We start from the raw sequence: 18,264 nt of genomic DNA, 5'->3' as shown, positions 1-18,264 counted from the left end.
TTTGAAAGTTACAATCAAGTCAAATAATTTTTTTTTAAAAAAAAGTGCAAACAAGTGACTTTGCCAATCGAAAGTGACAGAAAGTGTTAGCAAGGCAATTTTTGGATTAAAGAACAGGAATATTAAGAGAGAAGTTTTACAAGTAGTTTCAGGTTATTGATCTCTTTCCCAAGCCTCGTACAAACCACCAAAAAAACTTTTTTCTGGTTTAGACTTTGTTATGGGTCTAATAAAAGCTTAAGGTACTGAACTTTATAGCTGTTGGAATAAAATAAAAAATAAAAAATCTTACTTTTTTCGGTAAAGGGTTTAACAAACGGACCTAAAGGAGGGATGAACTAAATTGTGGAATTTGTATCATCTCCTTTTCGAAATATCTTACTTTTATTTTGTATTTAACTTGAAATTCTGATCCCAGCCATTACATTTCATTATTTCTATTTACTATTTCAAGTTAGAGCCTTTTACAACCTTGTTTCCTCTCTCTCTCTCTCAATCAATGGCAACAACCTCAACAAGTCTTTTCAACTGCCATATTACAGAGAAACAACCCACCCAAAACCCAAAACCCCACCCACATTGGTACTCACCAGAGACGGGAATCTACAACAGCAAGCACCCTTCAGTAGAGTTACCCTCAGACCCATTTCTTGATGTTGTTTCTTTCTTCTTCTCCCACCAGCACAATGGTGCCTCAGCTCTCATTGATTCCTTATCTGGGTCTTCAATCTCCTACCCAGAACTCTACTCCTTGGTCAAATCCATGGCCTCTGGACTCCACCATACGGGTATCTCAAAAGGTGATGTGGTTTTGATTTTGTTGCCAAATTCCATTTACTATTCTATTGTTTTCTTGGGTGTTCTGTATCTTGGTGCAATTGTTACAACCATGAATCCTCTCAGCAGTGTACTCGAAATCAAGAAACAGATTACGGATAGTAATGTGTGTCTAGCTTTTACTATAGCTGAAAAAGTTGAGAAGCTGCAAGCATTGGGAATTCCCGCAATTGGGGTACCAGAAAATGTGAATTTGGATTCAAAGCTAACTACTTTTTCTGCTTTTTATAAGCTTTTATCTAGTTGTTTTGAGTTGGCTCCTAGGCCAGTGATTAAGCAGCAAGACACCGCTGCAATAATGTATTCCTCGGGGACTACTGGCATGAGCAAAGGTGTTGTGATAACACATAGGAATTTTATAGCCATGGCCGAGCTTTTTGTGAGGTTTGAGGCTTCACAGTACGAATACTCAAGTTTGGATAATGTGTTTTTAGCTGTTCTGCCAATGTTTCATATATATGGGCTATCACTATTCGTGGTAGGATTATTGTATTTGGGTTCTAGCATTGTCGTCATGAGAAAATTTGATAGAAATGCGATGATAAAGGCCCTTGATAGATATAAAGTTACACACTTTCCGGTTGTGCCACCTATATTGACAGCATTGACAAGGGGAGCAAAGAATGTTGGTGGGAGTAGTTTGAAGAGTTTGAAGCAAGTTTCCTGTGGGGCAGCTCCTTTGAGCAGGAAAGTCATAGAGGACTTTATTCAGACGCTGCCTCATGTTGATTTCATTCAGGTAAAGAGACCCAAGTTTGAAAATGATCATTAACAGCATAATCGTCATAACTATTCCTATTACTAGAACTACTCCTATTTGCTTTTCTTTATCGCTCTTTTTTGTTTGTTGAGAGCTGAATTACATGTTTAGTTTGGTTGCGGGGAAATTGGAGGAAATAAATCAGAAGTTTGGGATCTTACATTATTAATATGCACATAAATACCTCAATCCAATGTCTAAAACAAAATATTAAATTTTCATATATTTATCAAAATATATTCTTAATATACATACAATCCAAACAGTAGAAAATGTTTAGGAAATTTGAATCCCTACTTTTTTGTCTGCTTCTTTGGCAACCTATTGTATCAGAAACAGAATATGGTTTACAGCAAGTAATAAGGTTTTCTGTGATTGTCGCTTGAATTCTTTCGTAGTTAAGATACTGACATCAGCATCATGACTGGCCCATTCATGTTGGTCTTGTACTGTTTGGTGGATTCTGTTGGTCTCTTTCACTTTTGGAAATATCCAGTTATAAATTTTGTATGTTTTAGGGTTATGGCATGACTGAGTCGACTGCAGTAGGAACTCGTGGCTTCAATAGTGAAAAGTTTCAAAATTATTCTTCAATAGGATTATTAGCTCCAAATATGCAAGCTAAAGTAGTAGATTGGAATACTGGTTCCTTTTCGCCTCCTGGCAGTAGTGGTGAGCTTTGGCTACGAGGACCTGCAATCATGAAAGGTAATGAGTTTCATCAGTTTCCTGAATTGTTGCAGCCTCATGTTCATGTACCAACACTAGGAATGCTAATCAGTCATTTTATGATTATTAAATCTATGTTACTCTCATTTTAACAATTTGGTCATGCTGGATATCAGATGGGACAACAGTCCCTATGTTTCAACTTATTTCGTTCAAATTATGTTAGATATCTTAAATAATAGACCCATCAACTATGTATATGTTGAAGGTGTCATTCACTCACCTTTATGGGTATTTCAATATGAATTTGGTCCGAGTTCTTTTTTTGTCTGCCAATGGTTCTTGGACCTAATGGTATTTTGCTCCACATATAATTAAGGGATGGAGGTTGAGGTCTTGGGTTCATCGAGATGGAGGACCTAAAAACATTTCTGCCAGTAATTCATTTATGCCCTTGAGATCTTCATGGTTGGCTGGAATCTGATAGCTCCTTTCTTTTCTAGCATCTATAGCTCCATTTATAGATTTTGCTTTATGCTTTACTTGTTTTCTTTTTGCGTTATCAGAAATAATAACTGTTAGAACTGAAAATTCTGATTTACACCCCAAGTAAAACAATTCAGAAAAATCTCAAATTTCATGTAGTTTAGATTATCAATTTTCAATCCAAACACCACAAATTTAAATACCAAAATCCAAGAAAGATTAAAATCAAACAACATAAAGATCTTGGTAACAAAGTGGAAACCTTTTGAAGAAATCTTCAAAAGTAAAACTACTCAAGGGGTAGCCAACTAGAAAAGCATCCACTATAGAAGACTTGTGTTACATATCGTTCTTACTTACAAAACCTTTATAACTCCGAAGATTTGCAACCCCATCAAATGCCTCATTTACCTCCCACCATAATGGCTCTAGAACCTCTATTCTTCTTCTACAGGATCATCTTCACAAACAAACCTTGTCCGCTACAACCCAGAACTGTAGTAGTTGTAGGCTTTATGTGGTAAACATTTCTCATAACAATGAAACAATGCTTCTCAAGCTCTATAGAAGTTGTGGGTTATGAGGCTTATATAGAAGGAGAGAAAACATGACTTTTTAAGCTAAGTCGGCTAGGGTTTTCACGATCTTCTGCAATCTCGTTCAAACCAAAATAAGTTTCATTTGAACCAAAATTAGGGTTTCACAGTTTACTCGCCCAGTAGTCGAACGAGCTTCAAATGACACTTTGATTAGAGCATTTTGTGGCTCTTTCATTCAGACGGCTTGCGAACGGGGCTCTCTAGAATTCTTTTTAATCCTTTGTTCGATGGGGCTTCAATCGGAACTGCGATTGAGTCATTCTAGAATTCAGCACACATTTTCATTTGAAAAAGAATTGATTCGTTCGAACGAGATCTTCAACTTCTCAGTTCCAAATTTTCAAACTTCTATTGATAGCTTGTTTTGACTTAGTAAATATTGGAATTGGAAAATGTTCATGAAATATAAAGTTGTAGTCTTTTGAATCAACTTTCTAACACCATCAAGATTGGCTTCATCTGATGTCGAAATAAAAAGATATGATTGTTTTACTCCGATTCAATCTTAGACATGGAACTTACCAAAAAAAATATGTTTTGACACTTAATTTGCCAACAATAAAAACCTAAGAAAAACCATTCTCATGCATACCCGCTTACCTTCTCATTATAAGTCTCATATTAACTTCTCAAGAGAATGGCTCATCCCCAAAATTCCACCTATTGTCATGCAAATAATTTGCATCCTCAATCTCAGATAGTCCCAGATTTTACCACAACCAGTGGCCATCATGTCACAATAATGATAAAAAATAATAATAATAATTTCTCTAAATTTTATTGCAAAACTGATGGAGCCATAGCATGAGTAAAATAAATTTCCTTTGCCACCATTTTTATAATCCCATAGATCTATAAGAGATTAATTTTTCCCTCATATTTCCAGGGTATTTGAATAATATGGAGGCTACTATGTCAACAATTGACAAAGATGGTTGGCTCCATACTGGAGACATTGTTTGCTTTGACCAAGATGGATACATACATATATTTGATCGCTTGAAAGAGATTATCAAATACAAGGGCTTTCAGGTATAAAGTTTAGATTCAACCATCTAATTTGCATGACCTACTGCTCTTCATAATATGGGGTACTTTAGGAACATGTTCTTTGTTGTGCACATGGAGTTAAATGACAAAGTAAATGTTATGTACATAATTCAGTGTGCATTGAGATTTTTTTTTTTTTTTTTATGAACTTTGTCGGCGGAAAGGGATTTCTTGATAGAAGGAAGAGCTCAATATTCAGCACAGTAATATCCACTAGTTGGGCACTTAAACCTTTTTGAAAAGTTTATGCTTGAAATTGCTCTGTAAATAATTGCATTTTTGTATAACACATCCTTTCTGCAGATTGCTCCGGCCGATTTAGAAGCTCTGTTGATCTCCCATCCAGAGATACTTGATGTTGCAGTAACAGTGTAAGTGGGAGCACTTGATGCATTTGAACATGGTGTCGAGATGAAAATGATCGTATCTGTCTAATAATATTATTCGTGGTTAAATATGAATCAGAAGCATTTTATGTTTTTATAGAGGAATTGGCCCTAGATAGAGCACAAGGAGGGTAATGACTTGCAAATCATTCCCTACATAAAGGGATATGATTAGAGATGAGAATGCAATTCTAAAAGCAACTATACTGTCTTTGAAAATGAGTCATTCTAATCAAGTACATCAGTAACTTGTTTATTCCTTATTATCCGAAGATTAATCCTGTATGTACTATCAAATATGCTCATGTTGGCCATTAATAATTTCAATATCTGGTGTTCTAAGGCGTTCTTAATGCTTCAAACTTCGCTAATAATTTTTTGTGACCTTTACGTAATGTTCCTTTTTTTTTTTTCTCCAGTGCCTTGGATGAAGAATCTGGAGAGATACCAGTGGCATTTGTAGTGAGAAAGAATGGAAGCAGGCTTTCCCCGGAAGCTGTTATGGACTATGTCTCTGAACGGGTATTTCATTTTGAGCTCAGTAACTTTATGCATATATATATGAGAAATGCTACACGAACTCCCTCCTTTACACTTTCAAGTGTTTGCTCTCTAACATGACAATTGCCAAGAGAGTAATTGAATGTAACGTTGTAGTGAAAAGCTGACATGGCAACTGCCACATTAGGAAATAAGCACTTGAAAGTGTAAAAGAGAGAGTTCGTATAGCATCTCTTTATATTTATAGCTTTAATACAGGATTTTCTCATCATGACCCGAGCTAAGCACCAGCTTCTGGGTACTTCCCCTTTGCAGACAGTGAGCAGATCATTATAAGTTCAGAAACATCTCTACTTCTTTTGGCAGGTTGCACCATACAGGAAAGTCAGAAAGGTGGTCTTTACAAACTCCATACCTAAGTCTGCAGCAGGAAAGATCCTTAGAAGGGAACTAAGGAACCTCATGAATTCTAGACTTTGAGGCATCTTTCTCCGGCAGGCCTTACTATTAAATAACACAATTTATTTTAAGGTAAAATAGGCATTTATCATAAATTTTGCTAATCATAATTGTGAGAATAAATACATGGCTAGTCAGAACACACCACACAATATGAATTTTTTTTTGTTTGTTTTCTGCATTGAAGAATGATATTGTAGGACTCCTGATTCTACCAGACAAATGTCTCAGTGATTCAATTATATTTGGCCTTAATTTGAGGCTTAGAACATACCCAAGAGCTAAGCTCAATGTTGAATAAGATGTTATTGCATGTTAAATCATTTTTGTTTGTTAATCACACTAGCCTGATTTTTGTTCTTTTTTTTGTTGGGACGTGGTTGGCCTGCTGTTGATTCGTAGAAATTAAAATGAGTTGTGATCAAATGTGAAACTTTTGATGACCACTCACACACACATCCCTATTGAAAATCATTGGCCTTTGAAATGATTGCAAGAAGTGGAGTAGAATGAAAGCATAAACGAGAAAAAAGAGAATTAGGATCCTCTCTCGTTCAAATGAACTGGAGAATATCCAGTTAGTTATATTGGAGATGTATTTTTATCCTTTCAAAAAGGGAAAAGACAAAAATGCTCCTAAAATATAACTAACTGGATACTCTACAGTTCAAACCTGTTTCAAAAAATGAGGAATGACCCAAACTCCCTCTTTTACCTCCAAGCATACACATGAGAAAACATGTCTTTGGAACTTCAGTGTTTGTTTAATTATGAACTTCAATATTTCACTCTCAAGGCTTGATTTGTTCAATACAAATTGCTATGTTTCTTATAACATTAACCAAACATCTTTCTAGTCTGCTCGAGCACTCTTCAAGCAGAGTGTTCCATCTTGCTCTGCTCAAGCGTTCGCTCGAGCGAAGCTCTTAGCGACTCTACTTAATGTGACCGTTCGAACCCTGCTTACACCGAAAGGGGGGGGAGGGGTCCTACATCATAATTGAAATAAGGGTGATGCAAATCTAGGTGAATATGGCAGAGGTGACCAGCAATGTGGTGTTGACTTGTGCAAAGGAGGCCTACCCTATTGTGTGTACAAATCACTACATCAGCAGCCGTTGTTTAGCATAGAAAGAAATACCTTTCTTTTCACTTTGAACTCACAGTTTAAGTGGTTTATCAGGCAGTAAACGTCTAAAACACTAGCCTTGTACAATTTCATTTCATTCTCAGTTGTTACCAATCAAAGGATTCCAAGCAACCTTTTAACAAAAAACTGGTTTGGGACTCTTCTCCTACCATACAGGGCGGTGTACAATCCTAGTTGTCGTTATTAGAATCTTAATTTAATGTTTAAATTAACTCTTTCTTATTAGCTTCAACTTCTAAGATGAGTAGTAATTTAACAAACGTCTAATAAAAGGTTCTTTGTTTAATGATTAAGTTAGCCGTTGCGCCTTTGAACAAGCAACACTTGTGTTGTTGAAGGCAAGGCAAGAAGGGTACGGACAGATAATGCCCCAAACATGTCTCAATATGAGAACAATATTGTACTCCTCTTATCCATGAAGCCCCTGTCCTCTTATTTGTCCTCGGATCAAGAGAAGGCAGTTTAATCTATCTAATATGATTCCAAAAAGACTAACTTCCACCTTCATTTTCATTTCATATGGGAGTTAAATATGTTCATTTTTCTTCTACATTTGGTTTGGATTTCAATGCAATTTTATTTCGCTATGACAAACCACTAAATTACTTTAATCTGTCAACACTGAAGAGATTGAGATATATAGAGCATGTTTGGGATTGCGTTCGCTAAGACAAACGACTAAATTACCTTAATCTATCAACACTCAACACTGAAGAGATTGAGATATATAGAGTATGTTTAAGATTGCGTTTGAGAAATAGAGCTTTTGAGTAAAAAAAAAACACTTTTTAGCAAAAGCTTTATTTTAAAATTTTTGTCAAAAGTACGTTTTAGCTATTTTTAGGCTTTTTAAACCTTTAAAAGTGCTTTCAATTATTTTTACCAAACAAGTACTTTTTTCTTCAAACGGACTTTTTGAGTGTTAAACGTACTTTTAGACCACTTAAACGCACACCCAAACAGGCTCATACTCTTCCGAAGATAAATTTTACTTTAGTTGAAGAAAAAAAAAAAAAACAGAGTTGCGAGAACACCTTGAGAAGTCTTCAAAAACTTGACCCCACCATGCCTAACTATTGCAAAGAAAGTTTTGCTTCCTCCAACCCCAACACCCAAGCAGAGGAGAAAAAGAGTCCTTGACTCCTTCTGTAATATCACCATAGGTCCATAAGGGTACAGGATGAACTTTAGCTGTTTCTTATCGTGATGGGAAAACAAAGGTACAATAGAAAGAACCTAGCAATTTCCTCTGTTCCGTTCCGTCCTGTTTGGTTTGATTCATTCAGGTTACATCCAATAAGACCCTAAAAGACAGGAAAAATCAAACCATGGTGTTAAGAGTTCTCACACGCTTGCAATAAAAAAATCAACAAAGAACAAAAATGAAAAGGCAAGAATCATGACACATGGTTCTACAAGATTGTCTACATACAGAAAGCAACAACAATGCTTTTTCTTTCCTAGTACTATAGAAAATTACAATGAACCTTTTCTCTATTTATGATGTTGCTATTTCTTCTCTAGTACCAAGAAAAAATGCAATGCAATGAACCTTTTTATTTTATTTTATTTTATTTATTTATTTATTTTTATGAAATCTCAAACTATCTCTAGAATACCATGTACACTATTGAGATGGGATTTATTTATAGGTATTAAGATAGGACACAAAAAGTGTGTTTGACAATGCGATTTTGTATACCGAAAGTGCGATTTTAAATTAAATTGCAAAAATTATTCTACTTAAAAGTGAGTTTTTGAAAGGAAAAAATTCAAATTGTAGGCAAAAGAATGTATTTTTAAAATCACACCGTATAAGTCTATTGAGATGGACTTTATTTATAAGTAAGAGTAATGATATGAGTAATGCCACTCTTCAAGCTCATATATCATTTATATTTCAAACTAGTTGACATGACATTTTTTAAGTAATTGACATAAAAGTTACTTTAACCAGTGTAAAATGTGTGTGAAAAATATCATATAATCCTAAGAACTACACAATCCTAAAAACGGCATTAAGGTTTTTAATTTTAAAATTAGGAAAACATTTAAAATTAGTCCACGTGGTTATACTGATTGGCAATAAACTCTATATGATATAAAAATGTTCTAAGAGCTCTTCGTGGTATGCAAAAATAACAAATAGGCCTCTACACTCATCTTTCATTTAAATTTTTGACAGAAATCATCAAATAACAAACACTTATTATGGGTTATACATGTCATAACCTAATTGTTGCTGATGTAACATTTGACGATTTTCATTAGAAAGTTCAACGAAAGTTGGGTGCAGTGACCTATTTATTATTTTCACATACCACAAAAAGCTCTTAAAACATTTTTATACCACAAAAAACTTATTGCAAATTAGTGCATCCGTGAATCCGTGATTTTGCATTTTTTTCCTTAAGACTATTTGCCATAAAAAGGATTCGAATCACTGTCTATTTAACAACATTAATGCTAGAAAAAAGATTAATGTCCTCTTGTGTCATCTTAAAATTAATGTAGCTCTTAAAATTACCGTTAAATTTATAATAAATAATTATTAATTTTTGATCCAATGTTAAATTTTGAGAGGAAAAAAGAAAGCCACCGCTTTCTAGCATTGTTATTATTGACTTTTAATTTATTAATAATTTTAAAAATCACATTATAACAAAAAAAAAATATATATATAAATTAAAAAAAAAAAAAACTAGAAGAATTCTTATCATTTATATTTTCGAAATGCCCGGAAAAAATTCCGCAGTGTCCGTTGTACGAGGAAGTCTCAAAGAGAAATCTCATCCTCTTTGCCCTCAACCTTGATTTATGTCCATACAAAATTTTGCAGGCCCCACAAAAATAAAAATGCTTTCTTTCTTTGTGTCGCTCTCTCTCTCCCTGAAGCTTCTTCACTCGCTTGTTTACCCTTTTATACCATGGCGACCACCACCTCGGCCATGCTCCATAACTTTCCTTTCGCTCTCTCCAATCACCACCATCCAAAACTTTCTTCCTTTACTTGTCGAACTTCACTTGCGTATACGCATAAAGCATGCGCTTTGGCTTTCAATGGTGGCCGATTTTTACGTAGACCGCCCCGTTCTCAAAAATCGGCCACACCCATTAGAGCGTTTGGACTCAACTCCAGGTTCTTGCAAATGGGTTCTCCGGAAACTTCCTCCAGTAGAGAGATTTCAATGAAATCCGTTGGCGGAGAAAGCAGTGGCACTTCTACGGTCTCTCAGACAGTACGTTGCCATTTGATTGTTTTGAATGTATGTGAGCCTTGTTTGAATGATATGTGTTGATGGGTTTTTGTTTTTATGCATGTTAGGTGTTTGGGATTGCGCATTTGATTGTTTCGCTTGGGATTATATTGGCGATGGATAAGTTTTTGAAAGCGGCATTTGTGGTTGCTGCTATTAAGTTCCCGAGTGCGCTATTTGGGATGTTCTGTATATTCTCTGTTCTTGTTATTCTCGATTCCACTGTCCCAGCTGTGGCGACAGGTTTGATGAACTTCTTTGAGCCTGCTCTCATCTTCATTCAGAGATGGCTACCGTTGTTCTATGTTCCGTCGTTGGTTGTTTTGCCTCTTGCTGTTAGAGACATTCCAGCTGCTTCCGGCATCAAGATCTGTTTCATTATAGGTACGTTAATTTTTGTGTACTTTTAGATCAACTATGAGTGGTGATTGATCTTTTTGGTTTTCATTTGTAGGGATTCAGTGACTCTTTTCGGACTGTAATTTATTTTTGTGAAAAGTATAAATAAATAATGTAGCAAGGCCATGAGCTTAAAGAAGAGCTTATCCCATTTGTCCTTGCGTCTTTAATTATTTACTGCCATCATTCGACTTTTTTGCCAATGCTCCCTACCACCTGATCATTGTGAACCATTTAAAAAGATGAGATTGTGAAATAAGATCATTTAATTTATATATCCTGCATCATCCACCAAATTTGCGTCTCTCTCTGATCATTAATTCTTCAACATTTCCATTGCTCAGTGCACTCATCTCTTACCTCCTATCGCCTCTATTGCAAGTATTTTTGTTGTGGAAGGTTAGAAATTGCTATTAAGAACTTGCTGCGTGTCAAAGGAATCCTTTGATCATATGGATCAGAGTTTTGAAGAAAGAACTTAAAGTATTTAACAGAGAAAACTCTTTCCTAGGTTCTAAGACTATGAATTAGAGCTTGCTCGCTTTGCAATGGTCAATTCGAACAAGTAACTTCTATGTCTCACTCATGTAATTGCCATTACTTTTCAATTTACAAGCCTTGCATTTCTAATAAGCTCAATGTCGTGGTCTAAACTTTGCTTAATGTCCTTCATAGACCACAATTATTGTCTCACGTGCCCCTATATTGTGCATTTTGCAGTTCAGAAAGCAACCATCTAATATAAAGGATAGATTAGAGTGAATGCTGGTCTACAGAGCTCTTGGAATACATTTTCACAATAACCAAAGCCTCGATGTTACAGTAACTATTTTAAGTTAAAGAATATTCAAAACCATTTAGGGATCATATATCTGAGTGTGCCATTGTGTTTCTACAGTCTTTTCGCATGAGGCTTTACTTAACTAATAAAAAGTTCCCTCATTTATGTGACTGCGGTACATTACACGTGGGCGTGAACTGCTGGGAATCAGACAAAGCCAAATGTTTCTTTAGAAACTTATTCTAGAATCTAAACTACAAACACTTTGAGCTGAGAATTTATTTACAGCTTATTCATCAAAAAAAAAAAAAATTATTTACAGTTGAAGAAGTCATTAAGGAACTTTTATTTGCTGCATGAGTCTAATTTATTGCTGTTGCGCTATGTTACTTCAGTTGATTTTCTTTCAGTTAAAACTACACAACAGTTTTTCAGTTGATTTTGTTTCAGTTAAACTATTTTCTTTAATTTTTCGGTCTAAATAATTGAAAGAAAATAGTTATACGATTAGAAGTGTGTTGAATTTTTTTCTTTCAAGTGCAACTGATATTCGTGTTTAATGGTTTAACTTGCAGTTGGAGGCTGGCTGGCTTCACTTTCTGTTGCGGGTTATACAGCAATAGCTGTAAGAAAAATTGTAAAGACAGAAATGACAGATGCAGAGCCTATGGCAAAACCATCTCCCTTTTCTCCCATTGAAGTGTGGGCTTGGACTGGGATTTTCCTTGTATCATTTGTGTCTGCACTAGTGTACCCAACAATATTGGGGACAAGTGCACGAACATGCCTTCCTTTCCTACTTGCATCAACGGTGTTAGGCTACATGGTTGGTTCTAGGTAAAGCTTCATATTCCTAACTTTAGCATGTCATAGTGACAAAATTTCTTACTGAGGAAAATAATTAATAATAAGATTAATGGTGAATAATCTAACTGTTATGTTCTAGTCTAAAATTTTATATTTGTGTAATTCTTTGCTTTTTGTGTAGACACTTCACCTTTTCTTTCTGGATGTGGGTTTCAGATTGCCATCAGATGTGAAGAAAGTTTTTCATCCAATTATTTGCTGTGCAGTATCTGCAGATCTGGCTGCATTGGCTTTTGGGTACCTTTCCCAGTCTGGACTTGATCCTATTCTAGGTATACTCAAAAGCTTAAGTTTCTGATTTCCTTACCTAAATTGTGTTTCCTTTGGTTACTACACGATAAGATGAACACATAATATAATCAGGAATATCACAAGCTGCAACAATTAGTCCAACTACATCCACTTGTATGGTTCCAAATAAGCTTTTTGGGTCTCTCCTCTTATTTTACCATTTTTTGTCTTTATACTATTTCCCAGTGTACTGCTTTTCTTTTCTTCTTCTTCTTCTTCTTCTTCTCTCTCTCTCTCTCTTTTTTTTTTTTTTTTTCACCAATGTAATATAATTGTGTATAAAAGGAAAATCTAACATACTGTTAGAAAATTTCACCATAATTAGTATGGGCCAAATTATTATATTACCCATACCCACAAATAGTGTTTCATAAAGATACATATTAAATAAATCTTTATTGTGATTGTGTTAAAATATTAATTAAAAGATTAAATTCATACTTTTCTGTGAGGTTAAGCTCTTGAGATAAATAATGATTTGACATGGTATCAGAGTTAAGGTTCTAAGCTCACACCTTAACTCCACAGTTTAACCCATATTTTAATTAAGTATTTCATGTGTTGGGAGGGAGTTTAAGACCACACATAAGGAGGAGTGTTAAAACATTAGTTAATTGTTTAAATTTACTATTTCCTATAAATTTAAAATTTTGGAATAACTAGTGATTTAACATAATTCATGTTTAAATGCTGGGAGCAAGAGCTATATATGAACTTACGAGGATAAGGTGTGGGAAAGATAGGGACTTGGATCATCTTGATGTTTAGTGTGAGGATTAGGAATTTTGAGTCTTTACCCAAGTGAAATGGAAGTCAATAATTCAAGCATCCCATGATTTTTGTTGGTAGGAGAATGGAAAGACATTAAATTGGGTAGTAACATCCCTCCATTCAATTGCCTTATGGTGGTGAGTAGTAAGTTCTGACATCATTTTTCATTTTTGCTTCATGGTGTGTAACCCCATTTTCCCACAAAGGACTTATTTATAGGTTTTGTATTGTCAAAGACAAATAGGAACCTTCTATTTTCAAAACCACTGAAGGCTATAAAAATTAGAAAACATAATAATGTTAAAGAAGAGACTCTACATGACTTAGATTTGTTATATAACAATTGAAATTCAATGCCATTTATTTGGGGTATGCATCAACTTTTCAAATGTGGACCCTACCAAAAAACACTTATCGCCTCTATATCACATCGAAACACTTTTTCAAACCAAAGCCAAAAAAACACTTTTCAAAACCATTGTCAAACATAATGATTTCTCAAGATGTGATACTACCAGAAGGCTAAGACTGCTATGTTATTAGGGCACACAAAACATGATTTCTCAAGAGTGACTTGGTTCAAAGTGAAGACACTAAAAGGACAAGTAGAATGCAGAAAGAACAGTGGCTGAATTTGTTGGAGAAGACATGGTTTATGCTCAAAAAAGGACAGAAGTTAGATAGAGCTGAAGGAAAATCAGGATATGTTTATCTGAACCCAAATGAATGAGATAAAGTTTTGTATGGTCAGAGGATGATGTATCTTGTTGTGGAAAGGTTCCTACTTCCAAGGAGGAAGTATCTTTCCTAAAACTGGTTCGGTAGCAAAGTACATACAAGTAGTGGTTCAAATGAGGAGAAAAAGGAAAGGTCTAGATCTCTTTCTCTCTGTGCACATATAGGCAGGCTCACACATTGTTTCTCTCTCATATGAACTAATCTTTTGCGAATTTTACCAGTATTACTGTTTCAGTTTAGCATATCTGTACCTTTGTTGGTGATTGTTCTTTCTAATATAAGCAGGATATTACCTTACAAAGGTGTCTTCTAATCCTGGGGCTGGTGATGTCTTAATGGGATTTTTGGGATCTGTTATACTCTCTTTTGCCTTCTCTATGTTCAAACAGAGAAAGGTAAATCCTTCACATCTACTGAGTTAAGTATTTTCCCAACTTTTAACAGTTACTGCTAATTTAGTTTGATTCTTCTCAAGTTTAAGGCTGGGTTTAGTCCACCTGAGTACCTAGACAGAGTTCTGTGGATTATCAATGGACAACTAGTGGTCCATTGACCACCTGAGTACCTAAACAAAGCATGCCACTGGATGCATATAAGGGAGGGGACCACCCTTTTACGTATACCATTTCTTGTCATAATATATAATTTCTAACTATACAATATAACTATGCAAACCTTTTCTTTTTTTTTTTTTTTTTGCTCTCTTTTACTGGAAAATCTGGGAAAGTGGATAACAGATGGTGAAAGATCCCTGTACAGTTTGATTTTGGTGCCAGGGATATGGGTATCCAGATCATAGTGTTGTTCTCCTATCTTTTATATGTGCACCATATGCTCCAACATGAAATTGATACAAAGTTAACCTATATGAATACCTCACTGTGCCACCATGTCCATTTTTGTTTCTTATTAATTCCGATCTAATGTTGTGAAAATCCTACATATGATCAGATGATGTTGTAAACTAATAAAGTAACGATGTTTCTCTGCACACTTTCAGCTCGTTAAGAGGCATGCAGCCGAGATTTTCACATCAGTCATTCTCTCATCAATATTCTCATTGTATTCAACTGCTCTTGTTGGACGCCTTGTTGGGCTAGAACCATCTTTGACTGTATCAATTCTACCCAGATGTATAACTGTGGCATTGGCCCTCAGCATTGTGTCTTTGTTTGAAGGTAAAATTTATATAACTTCTGGGAATTTGTAGGCAGGCAATCCTGTACAATTATAAAATTGAGCTATAGTTAGATGTGACTTTCATAGTATAGAACAGATCAAAAAAAGATGAACTGTTTCAATTCATTTGTATGATGCCTTTTCTTTTTCTTACTTAACTACCCAATCAATATATAATGTTCAGACCACATGTTGGTATACTTGCTTGAAACATTTTCTCTCTTGGAATATGATGTTTTCCATTTCTTAAATAGGTACCAATTCATCTCTCACAGCCGCAGTAGTTGTAGTAACTGGTTTAGTTGGAGCAAATTTTGTGCAAGCAACGCTTGATAAACTACGGTTTCGTGATCCTATTGCTCGAGGGATAGCAACTGCATCCAGGTATGTGCTTCAGTAGCTGATTAATCAATGAGTACTCTCCATTAAGTTCATATTGGCCAAGTTGGCATTTCCCATGTGTCTCCGTTTTATGTTTAGGTGGTATTAGTACAATCAATCATGCTCTCAATTGGATATAGTACAAAGCTTAAAGGCAACCAATATTTTAATTCTTTGCAAAAATTTCTAAATTCAGGGAACTGTAAGATAGATGCTCTTAGGATCTGAATGCTTTTATCTCTATGTTTCGCTCCCGTGAACAGATTCAAAGCATTCCATCAATTATAAATATATAAGAAAAAAATGCAAAATCAGTCCCTATAGTTAACTGATTTGCAATGAGTTTTATGTGGCATAAAAATGTTTTGAGAGCTCCTTGTAGTATGCCAAAATAACAAATAGGTACCTGCATCCAACTTTCATCTAATTTTTTGACAGAAACCGTTAAATGCCGCGTGGTTTTGCATTTTTTCCAAAATATAATATGATCATGTTTTGTACAACTGAATAGTATTGGTATGGCCATTTTCATCCATTTATGCTTAACTTGCTTTTACTTGGTTGTTCTAGTGCTCATGGATTGGGAACAGCGGCACTGTCAGCCAAGGAGCCTGAGGCTCTCCCATTTTGTGCCATTGCTTATGCTCTTAATGGTATATTTGGATCTCTTCTTTGCTCAGTTCCGGCTATCAGGCAAAGCTTACTTGCAGTAGTTGGCTAAAATAACCAGCAGTTCAAGAACATCTCTTTGATTAAAATTCTATTCTTTCCATGAGATTGCTCTTTTCCACTGTAAAGAGAAGAAACAGCCCTTCATATTGACAACTAGATGGCTGCATGGTGTACAGAAGTTGATTTTTTATTTTTTATTAAGTTTACAAATTGAGGCATTACAATTTCTGGAATGTACCGTTAGAAATCAATTTATTTAAGTAAAATGTATCTGTCAATAATACATGCTCTTGAAACTGCATTTACATCAAGCAAGACAGAAAAGAAGAGTTTTAGCAAACTCAGTTGATCAAAATAAAATTAAGATTAATATACTAATCAACGGCTCTTTTCATATCTTCCTGTAAAAACACTGAAATCAAGTCTCTTTTGAAATGAATTAGGATCCTCTCGAGTTTATTTGAATTGGAATGGCATGACAGCCCAAATTGCATGACTTTCTTACCTTTTGCAACCAGTTTTGTTGCTTTCCTTCCAGGAGTTTGTTGGTTTATATTCTACATGAGATGTTAATTTTATTACAGGAGGAAAGTATGGTAATTGAGATGTATTTTCATGGGTTGCTTACATCATTGGCTTGCTATCTGTTTATAAAGTCTGATATTTGAATTAGCTTTTCATGTTTCTTTGAGGAAGATATAGTAATTATAATAAACAATTTTTAGTCCTTTCTTCTCCATCTCTCTTACAAACAAAAGTGGAAAGTCATTATCTACTTGTAGATATCTTTTAGTCTTCACAGCTCATTCAACAACCAGTATGAAGCTAAGAATCTTTTCGGTGCCGTCCACGATACTCACAAAATTTCACCATGAGCCGTTATAACTAGCACTGCTAGCAACATTCCCGCATCCTCCTTTCATCTTGAAGATGCTGTTCTAGACTATGGAATAGATTGTTGCATGAATAGTGTTGTTTTGTTGGTCTTTGATTTGGCTTATATAACTTTCTTCTTTTGCGTTGTTATGTTGTCGTAATTTTTTTTATTTATCTATTGAAAAAAAATATAATAAAAAATAAAAGCTATGAAGATTGGAAATTTAAATAACTTCCTTGCTTGGACAAAACCCTCAAAAGCCTCCTTTCCTAGTGCCATTTCTTCAAACCTCCTCGACCGTCCAAGATAACAACAAAATGGATAAGGGAAAAGAGTGAGTGGTTATAATGGTGATGCAAAGTAGTATACAAAATAATAATAATAATAATAAAAAAGCTTGAAATCACTTCTTTTTTTTTTTTTTCTTTTTTCACAATTATTTTATACTATTGATGTGGCAGTATCAACTCATCATTAATTTTATTTTTGTTAACAATGACTGATGTAAGCATTGATTGAGACAGCTACACTAGCATTGTGGAATAATTATGGAATAAAAATAGAGAAATAATAGGTGTCGATATCTTGTCCATATTTCTCCTATATCATCTTACAAATCAACTATTAGATTTGTGGACTTATGTAGACCTCACATAAGTCAGTGGTAGACCTCATTAGTCTAATGATTGATCTATTGAATTGATAGAAGAAAATGAACAAAATGTGAACAAAATATTGACACCAATCACTTTTCATAAAAATATAATTTTTAACATTATTCTAATAAAAAATAATGCATGCTAAAATATAGAATATTATTATAATATTCTCGAAATATTCACTATACATTGAGAATATTATGGGAATATTCCTTATTCCATTCCATATATGGCACATCATAATTGTTGTAAACCAATTATAAATATTTTTTTTGGAAAAATTATATTTAGTCTTTAGGTTTTCATATGATTTGAATTTAGTCATTGGGTTTTCAATTTCAGGAATAAAATCATTAGATTTTGCCCAAATTTAAAATATGTCAATCTATTAGTTTATTGTTAAAATTAACAGTTTGTCATCTATTACATGTGTCTTATTTGATACGTCAACATCCATCTTAACATCCTAATGCAATGCTACATTAATGGAATTGA

At 34.5% G+C, this 18,264-nt stretch overlaps 2 protein-coding genes across 2 annotated transcripts; both read left to right on the top strand.

Moving 5' to 3' along the window:
- Positions 1-372: 372 nt before the first annotated feature.
- LOC132173726 (4-coumarate--CoA ligase-like 6) lies at positions 373-6,070 on the top strand. Its single transcript, XM_059585312.1, has 6 exons — positions 373-1,576; positions 2,116-2,305; positions 4,238-4,383; positions 4,705-4,772; positions 5,207-5,309; positions 5,655-6,070. Exons 1-6 carry the CDS (start codon positions 500-502, stop codon positions 5,766-5,768), a joined length of 1,698 nt encoding a protein of 565 aa, XP_059441295.1. The 5' UTR covers positions 373-499; the 3' UTR covers positions 5,769-6,070.
- A 3,687-nt stretch (positions 6,071-9,757) lies between these two features.
- Positions 9,758-16,468, top strand: LOC132175230 (plastidal glycolate/glycerate translocator 1, chloroplastic). The gene is made up of 8 exons (XM_059587099.1): positions 9,758-10,136; positions 10,223-10,538; positions 11,910-12,171; positions 12,358-12,473; positions 14,287-14,396; positions 15,002-15,179; positions 15,435-15,564; positions 16,132-16,468. The coding sequence occupies exons 1-8, from the start codon at positions 9,825-9,827 to the stop codon at positions 16,280-16,282; spliced, it is 1,575 nt and encodes a 524-aa protein (XP_059443082.1). The 5' UTR covers positions 9,758-9,824; the 3' UTR covers positions 16,283-16,468.
- The last annotated feature ends 1,796 nt before the right edge of the window (positions 16,469-18,264 follow it).

This window comes from Corylus avellana, chromosome ca3 (genome assembly GCF_901000735.1).
Source record: "Corylus avellana chromosome ca3, CavTom2PMs-1.0".
NCBI classification, from domain to species: Eukaryota; Viridiplantae; Streptophyta; class Magnoliopsida; order Fagales; family Betulaceae; genus Corylus; species Corylus avellana.
Note: the sequence above shows the minus strand (reverse complement) of the source record. Positions and strands in the feature narration are given on the sequence as shown.

What these genes read in the sequence shown, in the direction of transcription:
- LOC132173726 (XM_059585312.1), top strand. Translation starts at nt 500, where the DNA reads ATGGCAACAACCTCAACAAGTCTTTTCAACTGCCATATTACAGAGAAA. An exon ending in TCAAATACAAGGGCTTTCAG is followed by an intron (nt 4,384 to 4,704) that starts GTATAAAGTTTA and finishes TCCTTTCTGCAG; the next exon opens with ATTGCTCCGGCCGATTTAGA. An exon ending in TGGACTATGTCTCTGAACGG is followed by an intron (nt 5,310 to 5,654) that starts GTATTTCATTTT and finishes TTCTTTTGGCAG; the next exon opens with GTTGCACCATACAGGAAAGT.
- LOC132175230 (XM_059587099.1), top strand. Translation starts at nt 9,825, where the DNA reads ATGGCGACCACCACCTCGGCCATGCTCCATAACTTTCCTTTCGCTCTC. An exon ending in CTTCTACGGTCTCTCAGACA is followed by an intron (nt 10,137 to 10,222) that starts GTACGTTGCCAT and finishes TATGCATGTTAG; the next exon opens with GTGTTTGGGATTGCGCATTT. An exon ending in CAAGATCTGTTTCATTATAG is followed by an intron (nt 10,539 to 11,909) that starts GTACGTTAATTT and finishes TTTAACTTGCAG; the next exon opens with TTGGAGGCTGGCTGGCTTCA.